This window comes from Brienomyrus brachyistius, chromosome 5 (genome assembly GCF_023856365.1).
Source record: "Brienomyrus brachyistius isolate T26 chromosome 5, BBRACH_0.4, whole genome shotgun sequence".
Lineage (NCBI taxonomy): Eukaryota > Metazoa > Chordata > Actinopteri > Osteoglossiformes > Mormyridae > Brienomyrus > Brienomyrus brachyistius.
The window spans coordinates 17,485,921-17,510,311 of NC_064537.1; the positions used below are offsets into that span (position 1 = coordinate 17,485,921).

At 46.6% G+C, this 24,391-nt stretch overlaps 1 protein-coding gene across 2 annotated transcripts in view; it reads left to right on the forward strand.

Annotated features, from left to right (window-relative positions):
• Positions 1-24,391, forward strand: part of LOC125742694 (SRC kinase signaling inhibitor 1-like) — a 123,850-nt gene that overhangs the window by 65,422 nt on the left and 34,037 nt on the right. For both annotated transcript variants that reach the window (XM_049014938.1, XM_049014939.1), the window contains exons 3-5: positions 6,130-6,156; positions 22,518-22,713; positions 22,807-23,099. In XM_049014938.1, coding sequence (XP_048870895.1) covers positions 6,130-6,156; positions 22,518-22,713; positions 22,807-23,099 — 516 coding nt within the window. The remainder of the gene's footprint in view (positions 1-6,129; positions 6,157-22,517; positions 22,714-22,806; positions 23,100-24,391) is intronic.

A 24,391-nucleotide genomic window follows, 5' to 3' on the forward strand; every position in this document is an offset into this window, starting at 1 on the left:
GGACTAAGCGTTATACGGATTAATTAGCGGCAGAACGAGCTGTTCGTTAATCAATGAGGGCAGTGAGGAAGCGGCATGTTAATGAAATGTGTAAACATTTACGGGGACGCGCTGGCGGCAGAGCGGCAGGTCAGGCTGCAGGGCGGAGCGTGACGAGCAGCCGCACCTGAGCGACGTGTCTTAAGCTGAGCACCTGACGGAGGGGAGCCGCACGCAGGTGCCAAGCAGGTGAGGAGACGCCCTGGGGGGGGGGGGGCACCTGCTTAAGATGCGGGTCACACAGCATTGCCAGAGCTCATGCTCCCGATTGAACGCCTGGTCCTCACCTCAGCTGCGTGTCTGAGCTCTCCGAGGGGGCTGAGACGGTGAAGGGGCCTGCTGTTGTACCCTTGAGCCACGTATGGTAATCGAGATCCCCGGTTAATGCTCAAAAGCACTGCATAGTGTGATGGTGGCTCTTACTGAAGGTCAGGGTGCTTAGGGTGAGTGTGGCACTTTTGGGGAGGGGGGTGTCTTATTTGTAATTTATGATTGGGCATGTAAAGCTCAAGGAGAGGGATTTGGGTGGCCCTGAAATATGTGGGGACTCCTATGGGGCATAGAAGCAGGCTGGACATGTAAACAAGCTGGACGCCGACTCTTGGGGCTTTTTCTGCTCCAGCTATCAGGTTGTCCGGTTGCCTGTGAGACACCCATTCCATTTTCTGTTTTGCTTCAGCATACGCAATAACAAATCTAAATAATATATAAACAGTGTATATTTACCTACATGATTAACAATTCAGTTACCCACAGCACGGTTGCAATCATATATATATGTAATTGTTATGGTATGTGTGGCCCATGATGGTATGGTCATGGTTTCTCCTGACTTCCTAGAAGAGGCTGGATGACCTTGTATTAGGGGAGCAGTTAAAAGATGGGCGGAGTGCTGGCTGTGAGAGATGGGTGGATGGTTATATATGATACATTTGTAAGTAAGTAGCTCCTTTCTTTGGTGTCCTTTACCACAGTGCAGCAGTAGCATTCAGAATGTCTAATTTTATACCACCATCATCATTAGTGTATACTGTAAACGCCTGGGGGCAAATGTTTGCTGTGACCGTCTGGGCGGACTAGCGGTGGTGTCCAGCGGAGTGGCGCATTTTGGTGAGGGTGGTTTGGGCCTGATACCCGATCAGGTAGGCCATCACTCAGGCAGGCCTCCGGGAAACACGAAGAGCTTGTATGTGGGTCAGCGCCACGCACAGGCTGCTGCCTAATCCCTGTGTCTCAGGTTTTCCACAGGCTATTCTCAGTATTCTCAGAGCCATTCCCAACGGGGTGCGTGTGAGAGCCCGTCAGGGGGTGCAGGCCTGCTGCTTTAGGGAAAAGAAAACGCAAGGGTGACACCTGCCATGGGGTTGAAGGTCAAGGATGCAGCACCTCACTTTCAAACTGGGACGCAAAGGGAGATCCCAGGTCCCTGAAATTGGTGCCGGCCATGATAAATGGAGTTGCTCGCCCACCTTGTGCCCGCTGCACTTTTCTCCGTCTGCCTCTGCTGCCCCCTCGCTTGGTATCAGTATTTGTCTTCCGTATGTCGTCCTCCTGTCAAGTATAGAAAACAGGCCTCCCACCAATCTGGTCGCTAAGGAGAAAACAAACGTTGCCGGCCTGATTGTGTTGCCGCGCTGGAGGATGGAGATTCCGTGCTTTATTTCCATAGGCTAAGCATGTCACTCTTAATGGGCTTATCTCTTACCTTGGCCTCTCTGTGCCACAAATATGCAGATTGTTTTGTAAATTTGCATAACAGATGTTTATGCGGTGGAGTATACAGCCCACCTGAGGTTAATTGCCTGCATCAGTGGGTGCTCGCCTATTGGGATCTGAACCTATAACCTTTTGATCGTGGGCCTCCTTTGAGAATTTAGCAGGTGCTGTCGTATTTATGGCCTCATTCTCTGCGTGACTTAAAACGCGCCGATGCTGATGATTGTAATCAAGAGCTAAGATGAGGCCTCAAACTCAGGTGCCACCCTGAATAGGTTCTCTCTCCATTTACTGTATATTTAACATCCATAAACACATATCCAGTACAGTGTCCAGGGGATCCAGCCATCCTTCTGGCCAACCAAGCAGCACAGGGCACCAGGATGGGTGACACCCAGGAGGCAGTGGCAGTCCACTGCAGGTGCAATACACACATACACAATCATACAATACCGGCTGTCATCTAGAAATTCCCTTTAACTTAATTGCATGACTGTGGGAGGAAACCAGGTGACTCCCAAAAGTTCATGTAGTCAGGACTGTGGGGGGATTTGAACCCCCAGTTTAGGAGGTGTGCAGTGATAGTGCTGCCCACTGAGCCCACCCTTGTAGGCTGGCATTTTTCCTAGGAAATGAGACACAAATTGACGGTGATGCAAGCATTCATACCTCACAGGAAATTGGGGCTGCTAATTTGCCTAACACACATGTTTTACTCTGTGTGTAAATCCATGCAAGTGTACACAGAGAGACAGGGCTGGGAATCAAACCCACAACCCTGGCAGTGCAAGATCATAGTGCTACTCACTGCATGCCACTATTCACATTTAAATCCTGAACACTGATTAGGGCCCAGTACCTTTTACATGCATTTTTATTGCAGGAACGATAGAGAGTAACTTTTTTTTTTCATTTTCAGTGGTTGGCAGTTTCGGTGTACTCAGGGGAGGAAGACAAAATGTCACGTCAGCTTTCTGAATTGGGAAGGGAACAAAACAAAAGTTTGTGAGGTGGATATTTGTTGCCTGTTCAGCCAGTGTGGGCAGGTACGTCACTGTAGGCAGGTACCCGGCGGTGGGCAGATACCCGGCTGTGGGGAGGTACCCAGCTTCGGGTCCTGCTTCACTTCTTTCCAGGTCATCATTAAATCCAGATTGACTGGTTAAATATTCAGCAGGCATCTCAGATTGATGTGGGGCCTGGGGCGATCGCTTCTGTGTGCACACCCCTGCTTCTGTTGGTTTCCTTATTACTGCACCAGTGCTGATCCTGAGGGGTACAGGAGGAGAGCAATGCCATGCAGAGTGCTCTGAACACGCCTCACTGCATCAGGTGGGGGGGTCTGGACTCGCCCTGCCTTTTTATCCCCACACTATGCGTGCCCATAGTGGATGAGATGACAGTCTAGATGCATTTTTTTCAGCATGCTCAGGATGGCTCCACACCATCCAGCTGGATTTTTTGGGGGTTTGTTAGGTGGTGCATGATGGGTACTTCCGGCTGCAGGCTTGACATGAGGCTGAGGTCTGTCTGTGCAGAGTCTGCTTATATGCACCTTCTCTGAGTCCCCTCTGGAGAAAAGCTATCCAGGGTAACTAGTGATTTCCAATAACCTGCATCCACTTAACGGTCGAGGGGGAATGTCACCCGGTGCCCTGCCCCACCCCAGGCTCCTGTCGAGGGGGAATGTCACCCGGTGCCCTGCCCCACCCCAGGCTCCTGTCGAGGGGGAATGTCACCCGGTGCCCTGCCCCACCCCAGGCTCCTGTCGAGGGGGAATGTCACCCGGTGCCCTGCCTCCCCCCAGCCTCCTGTCGAGGGGGAATGTCACCCGATGCCCTGCCTCCCCCCAGCCTCCTGTCGAGGGGGAATGTCACCCGATGCCCTGCCTCCCCCCAGGCTCCTGTCGAGGGGGAATGTCACCCGGTGCCCTGCCCCACCCCAGGCTCCTGTCGAGGGGGAATGTCACCCGGTGCCCTGCCTCCCCCCAGCCTCCTGTCGAGGGGGAATGTCACCCGGTGCCCTGCCCCACCCCAGGCTCCTGTCGAGGGGGAATGTCACCCGGTGCCCTGCCCCACCCCAGGCTCCTGTCGAGGGGGAATGTCACCCGGTGCCCTGCCCCACCCCAGGCTCCTGTCGAGGGGGAATGTCACCCGGTGCCCTGCCTCCCCCCAGGCTCCTGTGGAGGGGGAATGTCACCCGGTGCCCTGCCTCCCCCCAGGCTCCTGTCGAGGGGGAATGTCACCCGGTGCCCTGCCTCCCCCCAGGCTCCTGTGGAGGGGGAATGTCACCCGGTGCCCTGCCTCCCCCCAGGCTCCTGTCGAGGGGGAATGTCACCCGGTGCCCTGCCCCACCCCAGGCTCCTGTCGAGGGGGAATGTCACCCGGTGCCCTGCCTCCCCCCAGCCTCCTGTCGAGGGGGAATGTCACCCGGTGCCCTGCCTCCCCCCAGGCTCCTGTGGAGGGGGAATGTCACCCGGTGCCCTGCCTCCCCCCAGGCTCTTGTCGAGGGGGAATGTCACCCGGTGCCCTGCCCCACCCCAGGCTCCTGTCGAGGGGGAATGTCACCCGATGCCCTGCCTCCCCCCAGGCTCTTGTCGAGGGGGAATGTCACCCGGTGCCCTGCCCCACCCCAGGCTCCTGTTGAGGGGGAATGTCACCCGGTGCCCTGCCTCCCCCCAGCCTCCTGTCGAGGGGGAATGTCACCCGGTGCCCTGCCCCACCCCAGGCTCCTGTCGAGGGGGAATGTCACCCGATGCCCTGCCTCCCCCCAGGCTCTTGTCGAGGGGGAATGTCACCCGGTGCCCTGCCTCCCCCCAGCCTCCTGTCGAGGGGGAATGTCACCCGATGCCCTGCCTCCCCCCAGCCTCCTGTCGAGGGGGAATGTCACCCGGTGCCCTGCCTCCCCCCAGGCTCCTGTCGAGGGGGAATGTCACCCGGTGCCCTGCCCCACCCCAGGCCCCTGTCGAGGGGGAATGTCACCCGGTGCCCTGCCTCCCCCCAGCCTCCTGTCGAGGGGGAATGTCACCCGATGCCCTGCCTCCCCCCAGGCTCCTGTCGAGGGGGAATGTCACCCGGTGCCCTGCCCCACCCCAGGCCCCTGTCGAGGGGGAATGTCACCCCCATGGATGGATGGATTATCGCTTTAGTCTGTCTATCATGAAAGCGTGTATGATGCCTTCGAACCTTGAATCCAGGCAAATAACTTCAGCAGTGCCAGCAGCTCTATGCAGTAAGAGGTTTCGGAAGAAACGATCCAAAAGCAGCTGCATCTTCACACTCAGCTCTCACAGGTGTATGAGGGATCACACATTATGAATTTCTTTCAGTGCCAAAAGATTTTTCATCCAAGATGAATAAACAACGTGTATTCCATTTTTTTCCTTTTCCTTTGGTTTCTCTGTGTGCGTCTGTTGCGCCACATTGACCTTTAATTGTCTGCTGCAGAATGTCCTTAGAGGAAGTGGTGAAAGATCTCTGTGAGGTACAAGTGTGGGAGCACCGCCAGAGTTTTTAAAGAGAGCAGGCTTCTAAGCTCATTTTCCATCGTTTCATTGAATGCTGTCATGAACCTAAGGCAACTGAATGTGTTGGGAATAAGGATTGGATGTGATATTATGTATCAGGTTTGAGAATAACTCCCTTTGCAGAAATAAATTATATCAGCAAACAAATGTCATTTGACTCGCCATCCTGAAAAACAATCAATTGTAATTAGCTCTTAATGTTTCTGAAGTAGTGGGGCGGCATGATGGTGCAGTGGTTAGCACTGTTGCCTCACGCCTCTGGGACCCGGGTTCGAGTCTCTGCCTGGGTCACATGTGAGTTTGCATGTTCTCCCCATGTCGTCGTGGGGTTTCCTCTGGGTACTCCGGTTTCCCCCACACAAAACATGCTGAGGCTAATTGGAGTTGCTAAATTGCCCGTAGGTGTGAATGTGTGCGTGAACGATGTGTGAGTGTGCCCTGCGATGGGCTGCCCCCCATCCTGGGTTGTTCCCTGCCTCATGCCCATTGCTTCCGGGATAGGCTCTGGACCCCCCCGCGACCCAGTAGGATAAGTGGTTTGGAAAATGGATGGATGGATGGATGGATGTTTCTGAAGTATTTCTTGGTAAAGGATGAGTTCAATCAGGTCTCAGTCTCTGTGTTAGCTATGCCTGTAATATGCCTGTAATTCTTCTGAAATGAGAATAACAATTTAGTCATCATCTGTCGTACTGTGACCCCCCCCCCTTACACACACCTTCACTGCCTGCTCCTCCATCTTCCCCATCGCCCTCTCATTCTCAATCAAGGAAGGCACTACCCATGTATGACAAACATGCGATTCTAATTCCCTCTCCTTTGTTCCCCTCTGTTTCCTCTCTCTGCAGCAACAGCCCAACTACTGGAGCTTTAAGGTCAGTGGCGTTTGCTGTGGGTGTTGCTGTGGCTGCCGTCTCTGCGCATGCTTGTGTGTGCGACGGGAACTACACAAACTCAAGCATCACACTCCTGTGTTATTGGGGTTACTGCTGAACTGAGTAACTGCTAGCTGGTTATCCTCACTGTGGTCTGGCGAGCATGAGGGTTGGCTGTCGGAGCATGTTCGCCAAAAGCTATGTGTGCTATAGATGTTTATTTATATATGTGTGTATGTCCATGTTTGTAGGGTTGTCCAGATATTTTTTGCAGAGGTTGTGACAGGCTGACGCTGTGGCTGGGAGTAAGTCAGGCCCTGATCCACAATGTCTACTAAGCCTCACACTGCGGTGAACAAACCATAAGGCCCATCGACCAGTGATACCTTCTATGAGAACTGGAAAATTCAGATCCAGAAAGTACAAATTTACACCAGTTGAGTACTCTGACTGTGACTCTCGACATTCAACTGGTTGGTTGAAACAAAACTTTGGTCTGGATTTGTACTCTCTGGGCCTGAACTTTCTACCTTAGCTTCTGTGGCGTACAAGCGTTCTGGGCCCATGTATTACCTGATGTGCTCACTGTGGAGTTTATGCAGATGGCTGTAGTGCTGGGTTTGAAACAGAATTGGGGATTTCAGTCCAAAAAAAAATACTTTGTATATGCAGAATTTGGTTCTAGATGAGGAGTAGACCAGGGATTTCATCATTAAAAAACAATAATTAATGAATGGATTTGTCAATTAATACATTAATTCATTCACTCAGTCATCTATTTATTAATGAATTCATGGTTTGTATTAAGTTGAATGATTAAGTTAAAATCAATTCAGAATTCCTTTTGGATCATGATAATTGAATCATAATTAGATTCAAACTTATTTGTACTATTATTCGGGGGTGTAAATGAACAATGTCAGCATAAGAAGACTGTTTTGTTGCCTTATGCACAAATGTCTGTTTGTGTTTATAGTATTGTAGAAGGTGCAGGTTATTTAAGAAGTTATTACTAGGTGTGATATCTGGATTGGCATTTTGCTGTAACACTGTCGAGTTTGGCTGGGAAAATTGCCACCCTAATCTCCCTCAGGACTGAAACAGGCAACACACTTAACTGGGCTATAGACATTTGCATCAAAGGTCCTCTGATCGTGCTCAACATCGACTGGCGATTAACTGAACGTGATATTGATCTCACAGCCTGCATCTGGACTGGGTTCCTGGAACGATTGATCATGTTTGTTCTGTGTTTGTGGGCATCTACTTTAAAGACTTACAATTCTCCATATCATAAGGATTATATCCGATGAGATCATCAGCCACATGAGATAGAACCCTAAATATAGTACACATCAAATGCTATTTCAATATATAGAGGAAACAGAGGAAAATTTTAGATAAATGATGAGTTCACATATTATTGTACAGCTGAAAATAGAGAATAAATTACTTTTAAATGGTCCTGCACATGCAGTATTGTTTACTATTAATTCTCTCGCTCTGCCCTTGAAATGACAAACTATCCTATAATTAGTTATTTGTATTAATGCTAAACATATATTAAAGGTAGGATTATTTTTACCGTGGGACTGTATTTTATATAATTTTTCACATTTTAACCCTAACCATAACAACGTATACATGTTTTTTTTTACAATAGTGCCTCACAATGTTGAGATTTTAGACACCTTATTAAAAGGTTTACATCGCAGGAGCATAATCAGTTTGATGCTCCAGTAAAGTTTTGCAGATACGGGAAGGCCTCGTCATTTCCAGCAACGCACAGCTGTCACACTGTGCAAGGCCGATTCTGTTCGATTGTGGGCATGACCTGTTCCAAAGCATTGTGGGTAGGTGGTCCGCGTGGGTAAATCTCAGCTCCCGATTAATAGCTAGTCCCGTTTGAATTTCTGCTGATCTCATCTTATCCTCCCAGTCTTTCATTTCCTTCCTTTCCCATTGGCTGAAAGATTCATTCCAGATGATTGACTTCTCCTTACCTGACCTCTTAGACTTGGATGAACTGAGAAATACATAGAATATACGGATGCCACTAACAGGATATGGAGAAATGTGTGTTTGTGGCTCTTAGCACGCCAGGGTCAAATTCAAAAAGGCTAATACATTTAAGCCCCAACTTAACCTATGATTCGGTGTGTTCTCTGATTGATCTTGGACCACTTAACATTGCGGTCCTCAGTGGCTGGCAGTGGTGGAGCTGACATTTTCTTGGGTACCGGCTGGTACCCATGTATGCAAACACTTAGGACACCGTGAATGACTTGGAACATACAGTATGTTATGCAGCAGGAAGTGTGCCATCACTGAGGATTTTTATTAAGTCGAATACACCAGCTAGAACAGGCCAAGAATTCAGAAACAAAGTATCCAGATGTGATAGCAGGATGAAGATCCAGATATGATGGGGAAGAGGGTTCTACATGTAATCTACCCCAATAGGTTCCAACACCAATTTCAGGTGACCATCTAAGATAAAAGGAGCGGTAAAAAAGTGTGTATAGTCACAAGCACACTCGTACAGCATCATACTCACACAGAGAATAAAGACAATAGACTAACAATGAGCAGAACTATGTATTTGCATAAGCTCATAAGAGATACAAGTTATAATCTGTTCAGTCGGGCACCTTGGGGACACAGCTGAATGGTAAGTTGTGGCACGTGTAAATGGTGCTTAGTGCAGTGGCCTTTGGGGAAGGTAGATGCACTGGTGAAGAGCTGCACCTATGGAAAGATTAGCATTTCTTATTGGCAAACAAAGGACAGCACACTGTCGTGCTGGTGAGGTCTCTGCTGAGCCCCTGAGCTGTTAGCGAATCACCAGCAGATTAATGAGAAAGTGAGATAACACAACTGAGGAAGGAGCTAAGGGAGGATTAATCGTGGAGTTCTGCCGGTGCTGTCCCCCCCAGAAAGGGGGGGGGAGTGTGGGGCATAACCTTTTCTCCTTCATGTCAGTCTGCTGGTGACGCCAGGCTACAGCTGTCTTCCACATAGCACGGCAGTTTATTTACATTTATATCTTTACCAGGCACTTTTGCCCAGAGTGAAATACAAGTGAGGCAAATTGCACATTGCAGACATTCATACTAACAAGGAGTCAACTAGACACAAGTGCAGCGAGGCTGAGTTTCCTGTGAAAGCCCAGGTACAAGTGTAAGCAGTAATGGAGCAGAAGGTACAGAACAGCTATACAACTACACAAACAACTATTAACAAAGTAAGAACCTCATTCAGGGGCCAGTGAGTGTGACATAAGAGCATTCAAAGAACAATCAATATTCCATGAAAAATTCCCTGTGTTAAGTGCACTGGGTCATGCTTGCGGAGAACGTGTGTCACGTCCATAAAGGAAGGATGAAGTGAAGATGAAGTGAGGCCAGGAGGGGAAAGAAAAAGGAGGTGAGTTAGAAGGGAAGGTTCCGCAGCCTGGTGCACGGCAAAGCAAGACGCTTGTGTTTCTGTGTAGCTTAAACGTGACGGGAAAACAGTGGTGTGGTGCAGAGCGCAGACAGCGCTCCGCTGGCAGCTTCTCCAGGAAAGGTTTTCATCAAGGGGCACAATGTCAACAAGGACGGGCGGATGGGGGGGGGGGGGGGGGGACACCTTTGGGATGGTTGTGAGAATGAAAGGTGAGCGTTCGTGGCAGTACTGCAGAGCGGAGAGGAAGCCACCAAAAATGAGAATGAAATGCGATGGAGGGAGCGAGTAAATCATGCGATGCTACTGGAGGGCGTGGCACCCCATGAAGTCCATTCTGGTCATTCCGTCACGCTGTCCTCTATTTCTCACAACCCCCCCCCCCACACACACATACACCTCATAGAGCAGCTGCTTTCACACAGAAAGCTTTTAGGTTCTCGCCCCCGCTTAGGCTGGGGGGCCTCGAATGGCACTTCCTGTCATATTAATCTTTCCTACTGTCCACTTCCTACCTCCTTCTGTCGCTGACTGAATCACAGGCCTGCACAATGTCCCCTAAACACACAACATAAAAATAGACTCAGTACTATTCACCCAAAATGCAGCTTTTAAATCTATTTTTATTTTGAATGGGAACGTCACTCACCCATTTGCGTGTCCACTCATCACGTGTAGTGGGAACATGATCTGACACGCTGCAATTACACCTCCAGTAAGAAACGTCTGGTATGGACGACACAAAACACCATACAGTCTGGTCGAAATGCATGTTTTCTCCACATCCTCCTGAGCACGAACATTGTATAGAAAAACAAATGAAAATGTTTCATCCTCTAAATTATGTATAAATTATAAGTAAATCTGCTGTCGCTGTATCAGTGTCTATTCTGTGTATTTTCTGGTCCAAAGTGGCGTAACTGTCCAGTAGCACTGCGGCCTGCAGCTCAGTGTCACTCTGCCCCCCACTTCCCTCTGATGTCATATACATCCTCGCCACTCCTGTTCTCGCGTCTCCGATAGCTTGCTGCTGCTGCTGCTTGTCTAACGGCTGTAGCTGTGCTTACCCCGCCTCATATATAATTTAAGCATCACGTCCACTTAAGCTGCACGGAGGGGGTTCCTGAGACTCATGAACCATGAATGACATTGTTTATGGCAACAAGAGGAAAGAACAGAGGGCACCAATCAGAAATCGTCTTCCTCTCCTGTCTCCATTATGAGGGAACAGAAGTTTTTTTTCTTAGCGCTGCATCTAACCTCATCAAACAGTCTTCTAGACGCTAACCTGGAGGGTACAGGATCTTGGGCAGGCTGGACTGTATCCCAGGATGCACCTGGTGCAAAGCCGAGGCACCTTGGGCACAGGGTGGGCACTAGGTGCCGGTCTATCTCAAGGCACACACATGGACACACGGCATGGGCAATGCCAGATTGCAGAGGGGGGGGGGGGAGAGATTCAAACCCCCAACCTGTCAAGCTACTCTGCTGTCTTGACTTCAGTAAATTTCAGTATATTCATGCAAATTAGGTGAAAATGTGAGAAGCGCATAGTATTTTTTCCCAGTTTTGATGTCTTGGTTTTGCCCTGGAGACAGTTGTAAAAGCAGGTTGCTTTGTAGGCAGGGTTCTTGGCAAAACTGACCAGTTCTGACACCGTGCTGCTATCGTCTTCTGTGTTGGTCCATAATGGAGAGCTACATGGGGAATTTATCAAAAGATCTCGAAAATATAAGCCAGATTTCTGTTGAGTCCCCATATGTGTGGATGCATATGTATAAATACACACATATATCACTTCCTGCTCTACTTGGCTGGTGAGAGACATTCTTCAGGTTCCCAAATATAATCTTGTCCTCAGTTTCCTGTGGGGGGGGATTTATTATACTAAGCTAAAACACAGATGGGGTCCCTGTCATCATCTACCAGATCATCTGCACATGTAAAATATCAAACATACCCAACTGTCATGCAGACTAAGTTTAAAAATCAACAGAATTATACAGTATAGCAATATTTTACAGATATTTCTTTCAAACTATTTTTAAAGATGTGTCCTTTATTCTGTCCGGCCTTCTTTTGCTCTTGTAGAGGTGTTTAAAATAACCACTGGATTTTTCATATTACTCCTCCAGTACAATTATGGGATGCCTGTCATTCACCAGGCACACTTTAACACTAAAGGCAATTTGGAGACAGCAGGTGTCACAGGCGTGCTTTTTGGACCCACTCAAACTTCACACTCCACCAAGCCAGGGACCGGAGACAAGTGCACAGGTCTGGAGGCTGCAGTGCTTCCCACTGAACCAGCACTACGCCTCGATCTGTGCTGTGAAGTTTAATTCAATTCGCTGATAATGAGGTAAACAAGAGATAATAAATGCCATTTTGTGAAGGTTTTAACTTGTGCGTGTTCATGTAATGCTATTCATACTGTAAATGTTCTTGGCTTTTAAAAGAGAGACATTGTCTGAGTCGCTAAGTGTGTTTTGCCCTGCGTTTGAGGAAGGTGAAGCTCATGGAGTGGGTGCTGCCAGGCTGTCATCTTCGTTACACCTCCCTCATTTCTTTTCCAGCCCTATCATTGCATTTCCTCAAGTCAGGAAATGATGTCACAGTGAAATGATGTCACAGTGTGGGATGCTACGGCGGCTCACTGGGTAGTACTGTTGCCTCCAGGGTTGTGGATTTAAATCCCACCCCTGCTCTGTGTGTGTAGAGCATGTTTATTTCTGCGCTACGTAGAATATTCTGGTGTCCTCCCTCAGTCCAAACAAATACAGTTAGGCTAATTGGAATCTTGATATTTCCTATATTGTGTGAGTGTGTACCACATGATAGGGTGGCATTCCATACTCTTGCCTTCTCTCTTATGCTGTCAGAGATAGGCTCTAGACCCCCTCCAGGCCTAAGCTGAATAGGCAGCTTGAAGATGGGTGGATGTTATCACAACACATCACTGTCACAGTAGATGACTGGTGTGTGTATGAAGAACACGGGAGAGGACAAGATAGCACAGCTGACAAATAATAATGTAAGGAAAAACAGCAATTTTATCAGTGCAGGTGAAATAATGAATCTATAGACATGTCAGCTGACATTTTTATGGCAACATTATGCATGTTGGAGCCTGTTTTACATAATGTGGAATGCAAACAGCTTAGTCCAACAACTGTCCTGGTGTGGTCATAGATGATGGAGCTATAATGGATGCATGTGGACATATGGTGTATGGTGATATGTAATGTGTGTTTACAAATACAGAATGATATTTATGGGGAATTCACACATATAAGATGATGTATAGGGTGAATTTAGAGATGAGCGGAGAATAAAGGTAATACATAGTATGCATTTACAAACAACATGGTGCATTGTGGTTTATATGGTGTATTTTGACATACAGATTCATATTTGTTAATTAAAAAAGGATGATATTAATGGATATTAATATTAATATGGAGACGCTGTCTAGGATGACATAGGGTGACATAGGGTGTATTTAGACTAGTTTTATACATGTTTTATACAGTATAGTGTGTTCAGTATCACATAAGCAGGATTTTAGTGTGAATGTGCATGTTTGGTGACAAGAATTTGGGCAATCAAAGAAAATGTCTGAAGCTTATCTTTTATCTTAGTAGCCTGTGTATATTTTTTTAGGTAAAATAACAACTTAATATTAGGATATATGGAAATGAACATTAACACAATAAAAAAAAATAAGCATTTCTTCTCTTCTCCTAAGTTGTACTTACACAAATCAACCCTACCATTAAAACCACTGACACATGAAGCACTGATTATCTTGTTGCAATGGTACCACTATAAATCAGGCAACTGAACAGTCAGTTCTTGAAGCTGCTTCAAAAATCCCCACATCTCACTCTGATCGAGCATCGCTGGGATGTGCTGGACAGTCTGATCCACCGACCTCGCAACTTACAGGACTTAAAGGATCTGCTGCTAGCCTCCTGCTGCCGGATATCACAGGATAGCTTCAGAGGTCTTGTGGAGTCCAGGCCTCCATGGGACAGGGCTGCTTTGGCAGCACGAGGGGGACCTACACAATATTAGGCAGGTGGTCTTAATGTTATGGCTGATCAGGGTATATAGTGTTGGACAGCTGTAAGAACACAGCTTCAGTTCCTAAACCTCTACTCAGTGCCACTCCAGCTAGTAAATAATTTTATGTGGTGTTGATTAGCCAAACACGATACATTAGAGTCAAGAGATCCATGGTTATTGCAAATCCTTGGGTGACATCTGGAGAAGTCTTGGAATGGCTAATTTAATACACTTTGACAGACTTAAAATCATATTTTTACACCAAGATGAAGATCGTTTGCACATAATTTTATTTGACTGCCTAAGACTTTTGCACAGTGCTGCATATCATGCATAAAAGGGACATATAGGGTCTATTTAGACAGTTTGGTGCAATACATTGTTATTCGGCTTGTGGTCTAATAATGAGGATGAGGGTGGACTGTACCAATTAGAGTGCTCACTGGAACGGTATGCCAGGACCGCGGGGAGGTAATGTCTGTGAAATTGGAAGAGGAACAGCCTAGATTACATAGGGTGTAGTGGAGAAGCTGGGGTGGGGGATTACAGATGTGCACAGCTGGTCCCTCAGTCACTGCCCACTCCAGGGTCTGTAGGCAGCGGCAGATCCAGAGGATTGGTCTGTTTGGGCAAGGGCAGCCGACACATAGTCAGCGGGGCCCACCTAGCCTGCTTCTCAGGTGCTGGGGCACAGTTCACCCAGTCACACTGACACAGGGCAGACTGACCTGTATTTGCCTTCTGTAAGGTCTAAGGCTGCCCGCGAGTGATTATCAGACACGGCAGGATAAATGCGAGGCTGCCAGCTAAGGTAAGGGGTTGTGCTCCACTTCTGTTTCCTGCGTGGCTGCTTCCTGACCAATTCTGTTCTAAAGTGGGTGGTCATTAAAAATGAATATGACCGGGAAACACACGCGGACAGCAGCTGAGCTCGCTGAAGGTAATGGCACATGAAGTCCTGCCCCAGCTGGCTGCCTCTAGCTACCTGCTACTGTCAGTTCTTTTCTGACTCTGACTACTCGTGGTCAATGTAGTTGCTTACCTGCCTCTTTCTCGAATTCCATTTATGATTTACTGCAGGGTGCCATAGAGTTTTCATGTCACAATGCAATACTATATAATAATAATAATAACAATAATAATAATAATAATGGGGGCAGCATGGTGGTGCAGTGGTTAGCACTGTAAGGGGCGGCATGGTGGTGCAGTGGTTAGCACTGTTGCCTCACACCTCTGGGACCCGGGTTCGAGTCTCCGCCTGGGTCACATGTGTGTGGAGTTTGCATGTTCTCCCCATGTCGTCGTGGGGTTTCCTCCTTTTGGACTGTGGGGGGAAACCGGAGTACCCGGAGGAAACCCCACGACATGCTGAGGCTAATTGGAGTTGCTAAATTGCCCGTAGGAGTGCATGTGTGAGTGAACGGTGTGTGAGTGTGCCCTGCGATGGGCTGGCCCCTCATCCTGGGTTGTTCCCTGCCTCGTGCCCATTGCTTCCGGGATAGGCTCTGGACCCCCCAGCGGTTTGGAAAATGGATGGATGGATAATAATGATAATAATAATAATAATAATAATAATAATAATAATAATAATAATAAAGAAATAATATTAAACAAGATAAAAACTGATAATAATAGTTGTTGTTCCTATTATTATTAATATAGTATTAGTAGTACTGTATGTGGCTTCTTGAAGTCTATTGGAGTCTGTAAGTAAAATGTCTCTCTACGAAAATGGATGAAAAATAAGCACTTTAAAAACTGTTCAAGCAGAGAAAAACAAAACATGCATATAATTAATTCTAATAAATCTGACATTTTTTTTTTTACTTGGGGTTAGATGTTTTACAAGATGCAGAATCAGAATCAAATAATTTCAAGCAATAATTGTTTCTGCGTATAAACGGGCTGTGTATTTACGCTGTTGTTCAACTAAGCCTGAGCCAAAGGGCACAAGTTAAGGGAAATGTAAAGTTTATACAGCAGGCTAACCGTTGAAGCATAGGTGGGTCATTGCACACAGGCTTGTAAGTCAAATCATTGCTTAGTGGTTGTTAAATAAAATACAACTGCTTCATCCATGCATTCTCTGTTCCACACACAGTCTGGGTAAACTCTGGACAGGGCACTTATCCATGAGAGATTCTACGTAGCTTGTAAGAGGCCTGTAGCTCATCCCCAGTGGGACTCCTTGTGCAAAAGCACGTTCTGCACCACAGACAAAAAGCTTGTTGTATAAGTCTGTGATGCGGTATCAATCTGGCAGCTTCACGACAACGTCATGGGAAAGCAGCAGAGGGTCCTCAGCCAGACCTTGCAGCTGAAACAGGCATTCCGTCAGGACTACTGCCTGCAATGCCAGTGTCAAGGTCCTGAGCAATGAGAGGGAATTACTCTATTATCTGGGATGGATAAAACGAATTGTTTACCCCTTTGATAATAACATCAGCCTTTAGCAACCACCCATGCAGAGCTAAGTAATATGATGTATAGAGGTGGGTGGGGGCATTTTTTGGTGCTAGTGCAGGCAATCATTATCCCCCACTCCAGGGGATTAAGGACCTGTTTTTCACATCCATTTCCACATATGATTTGGGTGTCATCCTCTTCTTCTCTAGCCAGTCCCCTCCCCGAGCAACTGGATGGCTCTTCCTATGCTCCCAATGCAGGGTAGAGAGGTCTTCAAATGGGAGTGATTCTTGAACAGCATGTGCTATGCTTCCCCACCCCCTGATCCTCTTTGAACACACGAACATCTGGATTTGACTCGGACAGCTGCTCCAGCGCTACCAGCCGCTAGGGAGCCCCAAACTCTTTTAGTCCCCTCGGTGTGCCAGATGAATAACTTCTCTCCAGTAGAGTTTAACACCTCCATTCTCAGCCATCTGGGATTTGTCATGGGAAGCAACAGCCAGGCACTAGCATCATCTGTGTCTCGCCATTTTTTTTTTAAGATTTTGCCATTTTCTGACGGAAACATTGGAAGTTGTCTTTTTTAGCCACCTTTCCACTGTCATCTGTCTCTTGTACATAAAACGTAGCCATTACAAAACTGGAGAAGGTCAAGAGTAGGGTTGCAGCGGGATGGAAAATTTAAGGAAGCTTTCCAGAAACTTTCCATTACATGGGAAGTTAAGGTGGGGGGATTTTAGAAATATTCCAAGTTGAAAACTTTTCATGGGAGTTACCAGGAATAAATGGAAATTAATGGAAATTTTGCAGCCGAGAATAATGCATCCCTCCCATTAACATGGCTTGTGGTCACAGGCTTGGCTTCAGTGCTCAGTGGGTCTCTTCTGTGACAGTGTGTCTCAGTGATGAGTATTCTCTCTGTTGGGCAATCAAAGTAGTGATGTCCTTGCTTATGCTTCACTACTCAGGTAGGGGGACCACTGGCATGACTCTAACATGGAGGACATGTCCTTTAACATGGACTAAGGCTCAAAAAGGAGGACACCCATGGAAAGTTGTTGTGGGGTGTTATATCATTCACATACTACAGAAGCCAAGAATAGTATGTCTCATTATCTCGAGAGAAAGGCATAAAAAAACATGGCTGTTCTTGGCTTCCATGTGTGAGTGCATGTGTTTCATGTGTTTCATGCAACCAGGGCTGGTGGAGAATGTGTTTTTGACTGAGAGATGGGTAGGAGGTAGGGAAAAATGAGGACAAGGGGGCTAAAAGGCGGACATCCAACAGCAGACCAGAAAGAGCTGGACTGTCCAGACAAAATCTATTCAGAGTGCCTACATTTATGTAGACCTAGACAATGAAGTATCTGTTCCACAATAGGCAGAGTCTAAAGCTGAATTTTCAATACTGCTGATTGATTAAGCCTGGGGTCCTCAATCCTGGCCACAGTGAGTGGGCCATATATTCTTAAGGCTGAATTAATTCAATTATTACCTTAAAGGAGCATTATCAGGCCTTTGGTACATTGAAAAATGACATACAGTACACACAGGCTTGTTAGAGGCTGTACTGGGGATTCCACATTTAACCTTTCCGTGTCTGTTTAAATGTTAAATGTGGAAGGTTTTCGTTTTAGATTGTTCACATTTTGTCCCTGTGTTATGTTAATTCTCTCCCTGCTCCATCCTTGTATACCCATGAACTTTTCAAAATGCCCATTCAGGTCACTTGACCCTATTTTTCAAAAACCCAGCAAGCCTGCAGTTGCTAACTTTGCTTATATAATATATAACTAAAGCCTTATGCCCTGTGCTGTCAAGAGTGAGCTTCAAAGTCCATGGTGACCCTGTACTGGATAAGCAGTTGGAAGATGGATAGATGTACTGATCTTTTTTTTTTTTTTTTAATTTACCAAAGGACAAAACAAATGATGCTAAATTTGCAATAGAACTGTACTGAACACACAAAAGGCAATGTATACGGCATTACCACTCAAGCGAGTTTTGTTTCGAGTGTAGTGTTGATTTCATTTTCAGTCTTTGCATTGCAAGGGCAATACTAATGCTGTAACGTTAGAAACCATTACAGCATTACAGTGGGTTTATTTTTCTGTTAAAAGTATAAGGGCTATGAAAACACTTTGAAAGCAGTAAATACACTATGGAACATCGTGAAGTTGGTAAACAGGAAACTAAGGTAATATAGCACCCCTAGGATCTTACCTAGAGTAAGCCACAGCCAAGATGGATGATTATTCAACGAATCGGCTCCTTAGGGAGGCTGCTGGCACTGGACCCACCACATACTGCATGCAGCTGCTATGTCCTCCAGGATTCCCCAGCTGTGTGGCAGGGTGACAAAGACAAAAGCCACTTTTCACAAAAACATCATTCAGTCACATCTCAGACCGTCTCTCAAAACCATGCTGGAAAAATCCTTAATGGTCTTATGCTGCGTTCCATTTACCTCGGAGATCGGAACTTGGAATTGGGAATGACGTCACACATGAGTTAACAGCGTTTCTATACAGCAAGTCGGAAAGCCATTTTGCAATACCAGGGACCCGTTTCAAAAAGCAGGATTTCTTGCTTGGCCTGATAAATTATCGGATTAATTTACCCCTTTATCTTCATTCGCTTACATTTATTCCAGACTACCTTAAATCAGACAAGTTGTCTGGTTAAGCAAGAAATTCTGCTTTGAAACAGTTCCTGGTTTTAGCCTGGTTAATTGTTAGCCATTGTTAGCAATATCAGTGGATAACGACACATTAAGTGGTATTTTGTGCATAAAAACACCGTAGCAACACATTCACAGATAGCAGTTGGACGATACTGTGTGTACGACCGATTTAGTGAATCACAAAATAAAAGATAAATGCTAATAAACAGTGTAAAACTACAGCTTTAACTTCTGTTGATTTAGGGTGTTGCCATCTTCAGTTCTGTGGTCAAGGTTGTGTTGATTCCTCCGAGTTCAGAAGTCGGAATTCCAACTTCAGAGGATGTTCCAGCAGAAATTTCCGATTAGAACGCAGAATTTATGAGTTATGCGTTCAAATGAAGCACAGCATGACAGTGGAGAATTTGGCATTAATCCCAAGGGCATTGTTTAATTCAATTCAGTTCAAGTTTATTTGTATAGCGCGTTTTCACAACATTATGTTCTCTCAAAGCACTTTACATTATCCCTACATAAAACCCCCAGGGGAAGCAAGCCTGAGGTGACAGTGGCAAGGAAAAACTCCCTAGAAGGAAGAAAATAGGCAGAGGAAGTCAAATGAGCAAGATGCAAAGTCCCAATTCACATTATCCGCATTTCAAGATCTGAGTCTCAAAGCGGGGGGCAGGCAGGTGATGGCAGGCAGGTGATGGCAGGCAGGTGATGGCAGGCAGGTGGTGGAAGGCAGGTGATGGCAGGCAGGTGATGGCAGGCAGGTGGTGGAAGGCAGGTGATGGCAGGCAGGTGATGGCAGGCAGGTGGTGGAAGGCAGGTGATGGCAGGCAGGTGATGGCAGGCAGGTGGTGGAAGGCAGGTGATGGCAGGCAGGTGATGGCAGGCAGGTGGTGGAAGGCAGGTGATGGCAGGCAGGTGATGGCAGGCAGGTGGTGGAAGGCAGGTGATGGCAGGCAGGTGGTGGAAGGCAGGTGATGGCAGGCAGGTGATGGCAGGCAGGTGGTGGCAGGCAGGTGATGGAAGCAGGTGATGGTGCTGCTTCTGATGATTCTGAGGATGAGCAGTGGTACAGCAGCAGGGCATACAGGTGAGACATCACAGGCGGAAGTGCAAAGCCAACAAATTCATCACCCAAGGGCTACAGTACCTGTTGTCAAGCATGGTGTTGGTCACTCTTTCTTCTCAGTGGGGACATCCATCCTGGTCAGGATGGAGTAGGAAATGAATGGTTACTAATATTGAGATCATTCTGCAGGAAAATTTGCTGCCCTCCACAAAAGAGCTGAAGCTGAATAATTTTGCATTTCAACATGACAAGGATGTGAAGTACATAGCCGAATCAAGCAGGACATGGCCGATAAGCCTCAAGTACTGAGGAGTTCCTAGTCAGTCATATAGAAAATCTGCACGCTGACCTAAAGCGGATTGTACACAAGGGGTCCTCTCGCAATTTCGGTACATTTCTTTCATTTCCTGCTCCTCTTCTGCATGGAATAATGAGAAAAATAGCAAAATCCTGGTGTCGTAGATTTATGGAGATGTATTCTTACACAGGGTCACTTCAGCTATCAGAGAGGTAGAACTCTGACTATATAAATTTATGCCAGATTTTATTGGGAGGTCAAAATTATATTACTGTACATACTATTTTTTCTGTCTTTACAACAGAGATTTAGACTTCTAAATGTAATTATGTAAGCATAGTTTACAATTATTTCTTTTGTTTTGAAAATTTTACAATGAAAGCATTATTATTATATTGAAGTTGAACTTGGACTCTGCTTTAACAGGGACTTAATCCATGCATCTATAGACTATGACTGGGAGAATTTTTATGTGTGCCTGTGTGAATGGGTAGCACTTTTGGCTCACACCTCTAGGCTTGAGTATGTTTGAGTGTTACCTCTATGTATGTGTGGAATTTCTATGTTCTTTAACATGTCATTTGTCTGGCTGGTATAGTTTCCCCCAGCAGACAAAATGCATAACATACTGTAGGTAAAATTCCCTGCTTTGCATTTCTATGTGCTGTAATGGTCCAGTACCCCATCCTGGGTGTAGCCCTGCCTGGTGCACTGCATTGCCTGGGATAGACACTGGGTTCCCTATGACCCTGTGCTAGATTAGGTATTAGGTGGTGTTTAATTATAATGGCTTAAACTGATGGATGTGCTGCTGTGGGTCAGTTGTCAGGCTTCAGCTGTCTCTCACATGACTTCAGTCAAGTTAGGTTTCAAAGTCAAAGTTTCAAAGTTATACTCAGTACAGTGTGCAGTGAAATGCATTTTTGTCCCAGACTGTGAAACATGGGACATATGTATGAAAGAAATAAGTATCGAAGGAACTTAAGTATAAAGAAACCAGACACAGGGCATTAAACAATAGATATCAAACAATAAAGTGCAGAGTGGTGTGTGTAGGAAGGTGATCAGAAGGTCATTGGTTCAAATCCTGTAGTTTACAGAGTGATGTCATTGTTGGGCCCTTAAGCAAGACCCTAAATCCCAGTTGCTTTAGGGTTGACTCTGTTCTCTGATCGTCACTTTGGACAAAATAGGACAATGTAATGCAATCCATATAGCTAAAGTGTGAAAGTTTGTATTCTTAAGGTTTCTGTGTCTACGATGTAAATCCAGGAGCACATTGTGGTGATGGGTGATTAATGTGTGAGGTGTGAAGTGAATAAACCACGACATGTACCTCCCCATGTATCCCTGCACATGTAGACGTCTGTCACCTTTGGCAACATTTGCAGGGATGAAGGTAGATTTGGTTAAGCAACAAAAGAGCAGCAAATCGCAGTTTTCTCCCAGTTACGGGGGGCTGATGACAGCAAGCGCGCATTTGAAGCGAGGCACCACGCACTCTGGGAGCTCATTACCGCATGCTCGGAGCTGGAAAATTCCCTGACTGTAGGAATCTTTGAGCCAGCTCGCTGAACGCAGAGCCGCTGGGGGGAAAGCCTGGGAGCAGCTTAGCTCCGCTACACCATCCTGACAGCCTCTCGTGGCACCTCCATCTGCCCCCCCCGTCCCCTGGCTTGTCTGCAACTGGATGATTAAAACACTGCTGCCCACCTACGCCTTTAATTGCTGCGCTCCACGTCACTCCCTATATGTGCCTCTCACTCACTGCATGAAAACAAACAGCTCCCACGGCTCTGGGGAGATTATGTCATCGCATGTGCTCTCATGTTCCTCACATCTGATTGGCTGGCAGATCGCTACACTTCACTGAAGACCGCTGATGGTGGTGCCGTTTTCACGTCCTCCTCATCCCCGTTTTACGTAATCGGAGTATCGCCATCATTTGTTGTGCATAAACGTGAAAAGGTTAAATTTAGACAGGGTCTGCAGTATTTTTTTATCTTCCTATTTTTATTAAATATTGTTTATCTATGGCTAATTCATATTAGCATCCATTCCAAGCAAATGCTTTTATTCAACTTGTGAAGGACAATCTATTTGTTTTGCTGAAACGAGTGCATGGTGGCGAGGTAGTTAATGATGTAGCCCCACACCTCCTGCTCCTCGGCATGTCTGCAGTTTGAATGTCCTCCCTGTCTCTCTGAGTTTCCTTCCGCTGCCCTGGTTTCCTCCTACCATCCCGTGATGGTCTAGCAGTCCCCCTGAATAGGCTCCAGGTTCACTGTGACCCCATGCTGGATGATTTGTTGGAATATGGTCGAAGGGGCAAAGTGATCATGTTGATGGTAACAGAGTCGAAATTTGAATCCTTACACTATCGTCCACCTTTCTTGCAGAGCCGGAGCCCACGACACTCTCATTCCACTCAGTCTGGCCTGGCTGACCAGGCCGCCAAATTGTCCTACGCCTCGGCCGAATCCCTGGAGACCATGTCGGAGGCCGAGATCCCATTGGGCTTCAACCGCATGAACCGATTACGGCAGAGTCTGCCGCTATCACGCTCTGCTAGCCAGACTAAACTGCGGTCACCAGGTTAGGCTTCCCCACAACACTGAATGCCTACATTTATGCAGAGTCACGTTTTCAAGTGTGTTGACTGTTCTTATGCCTTGCCCCTGTCTCTAGGTGTGCTCTTCCTGCAATTCGGGGATGAGACACGGCGGGTGCACATCACCCACGAGCTGAGCAGCCTGGACACTCTGCACGCGCTCATTGCCCACATGTTTCCCCAGAAGCTCACCATGGGTATGCTCAAATCCTCCAACACGGCCATCCTCATCAAGGACGAGGCACGCAACATCTTCTACGAGCTGGAGGACGTGCGAGACATCCAGGATCGTAGCATCATCAAGATCTACCGCAAGGAGCCCATCTACGCTGCATACCCTACCGCCCACTTAGCCAATGGGGACCTGAGGGTGAGTGGAAGAGGCTCCCCATTATCAAATAGTCATAAAATACCTATCAGAGCCTAAAATGTAACGGCTGAAGAAAAAGTAATAATGGTTGTTGGGCAGAGAATTTGGTCTCTTCGCTTTTCTTGACTGGAGCTTCCATGAGCTTCAGAGTGTTTTCATCACTGTTATACTTAACCTCTCATTTCATTCAATTTCCCATACAAATATCACTATACCGTGAGCAGCAGATCTTTCCATAATGGTTTTCTTCCTTGTTTAATTACTTCACGGCTGTTATTTATTGTTGCTTGCCAAGTATTATGATACATTTAATAATCCAATTTTGGCATTAACATTGCGTTTACGAAACTGAGCTACTGTGACAGTTCATTATGAGTCGCTGGGTAACCAAATTAGTTTATTAACCAAATTATTCCAAACCAGCAACCTGTTTGTGTCATTCACATTAGCGGTTCCTTGTAGTGCACGCCAAATTGCCTCCCTGAATCTGCATCTCTCTCGGATTCCCCCTTACTCCCATGCGTATCCGATGCCAGCCCAAAGCAAACTTCACTCAACCCAAAGACCCACTTTCATTCGTTCACATGGTTTAAGTCGAACTATTAAGTGTTTTTCTCTCTCCATCTATGTAAACTGTCTACACCTGAAAGATAATCCAAGACTCCCCCCAGCAGATGAGCACTTTTGCTGTCTTCATTTGAGGCTCACAGCATCCTTCTCTATGTGTTTCTGCTGATACTTTAGAATTACTGAAAGCCCTCTGATGGGGTGGGGGGGGGGCGAATCAAGTGTGGTAATAAACTTGCACAATCTTATTAGGCTGTTTAAACCAAGTACTGGCAGCATAATGGGGGCAAAGAAGAATTACAGGATTGAGAGAAAGAGAAAGTGGGGGAGAGAAGAGGTATTTACCCTTGAAAAGGGTTAATCCCGCAGCTGGGGGTGTGGAAGATTGGAGTGGGTGTCCATATAGAGAATGTGAATGACAGAAAATTCCTTAGCAGAACAGGCAAAGTTGTGGTTCCAGCTTTCCTGTTGTTCCCCTGTGAGGAACATGCTATAGACTATGCCCCGTGATTACATGATAATGCCCCTTTATGCTATGATAATGCCCCTTTATGCTATGATAATGCCCCCTCATTCTGTGATAATCCCCACCCTTCTGTGATAATGTCCCCTCATCCTGTGATAATGTCCCTTCATTATGTGATAATGCCCCCTCATTCTGTGATAATCCCCATCCTTCTGTGATAATGCCCCTTCATGTTGTGATAATGCCCCCTGATTCTGTG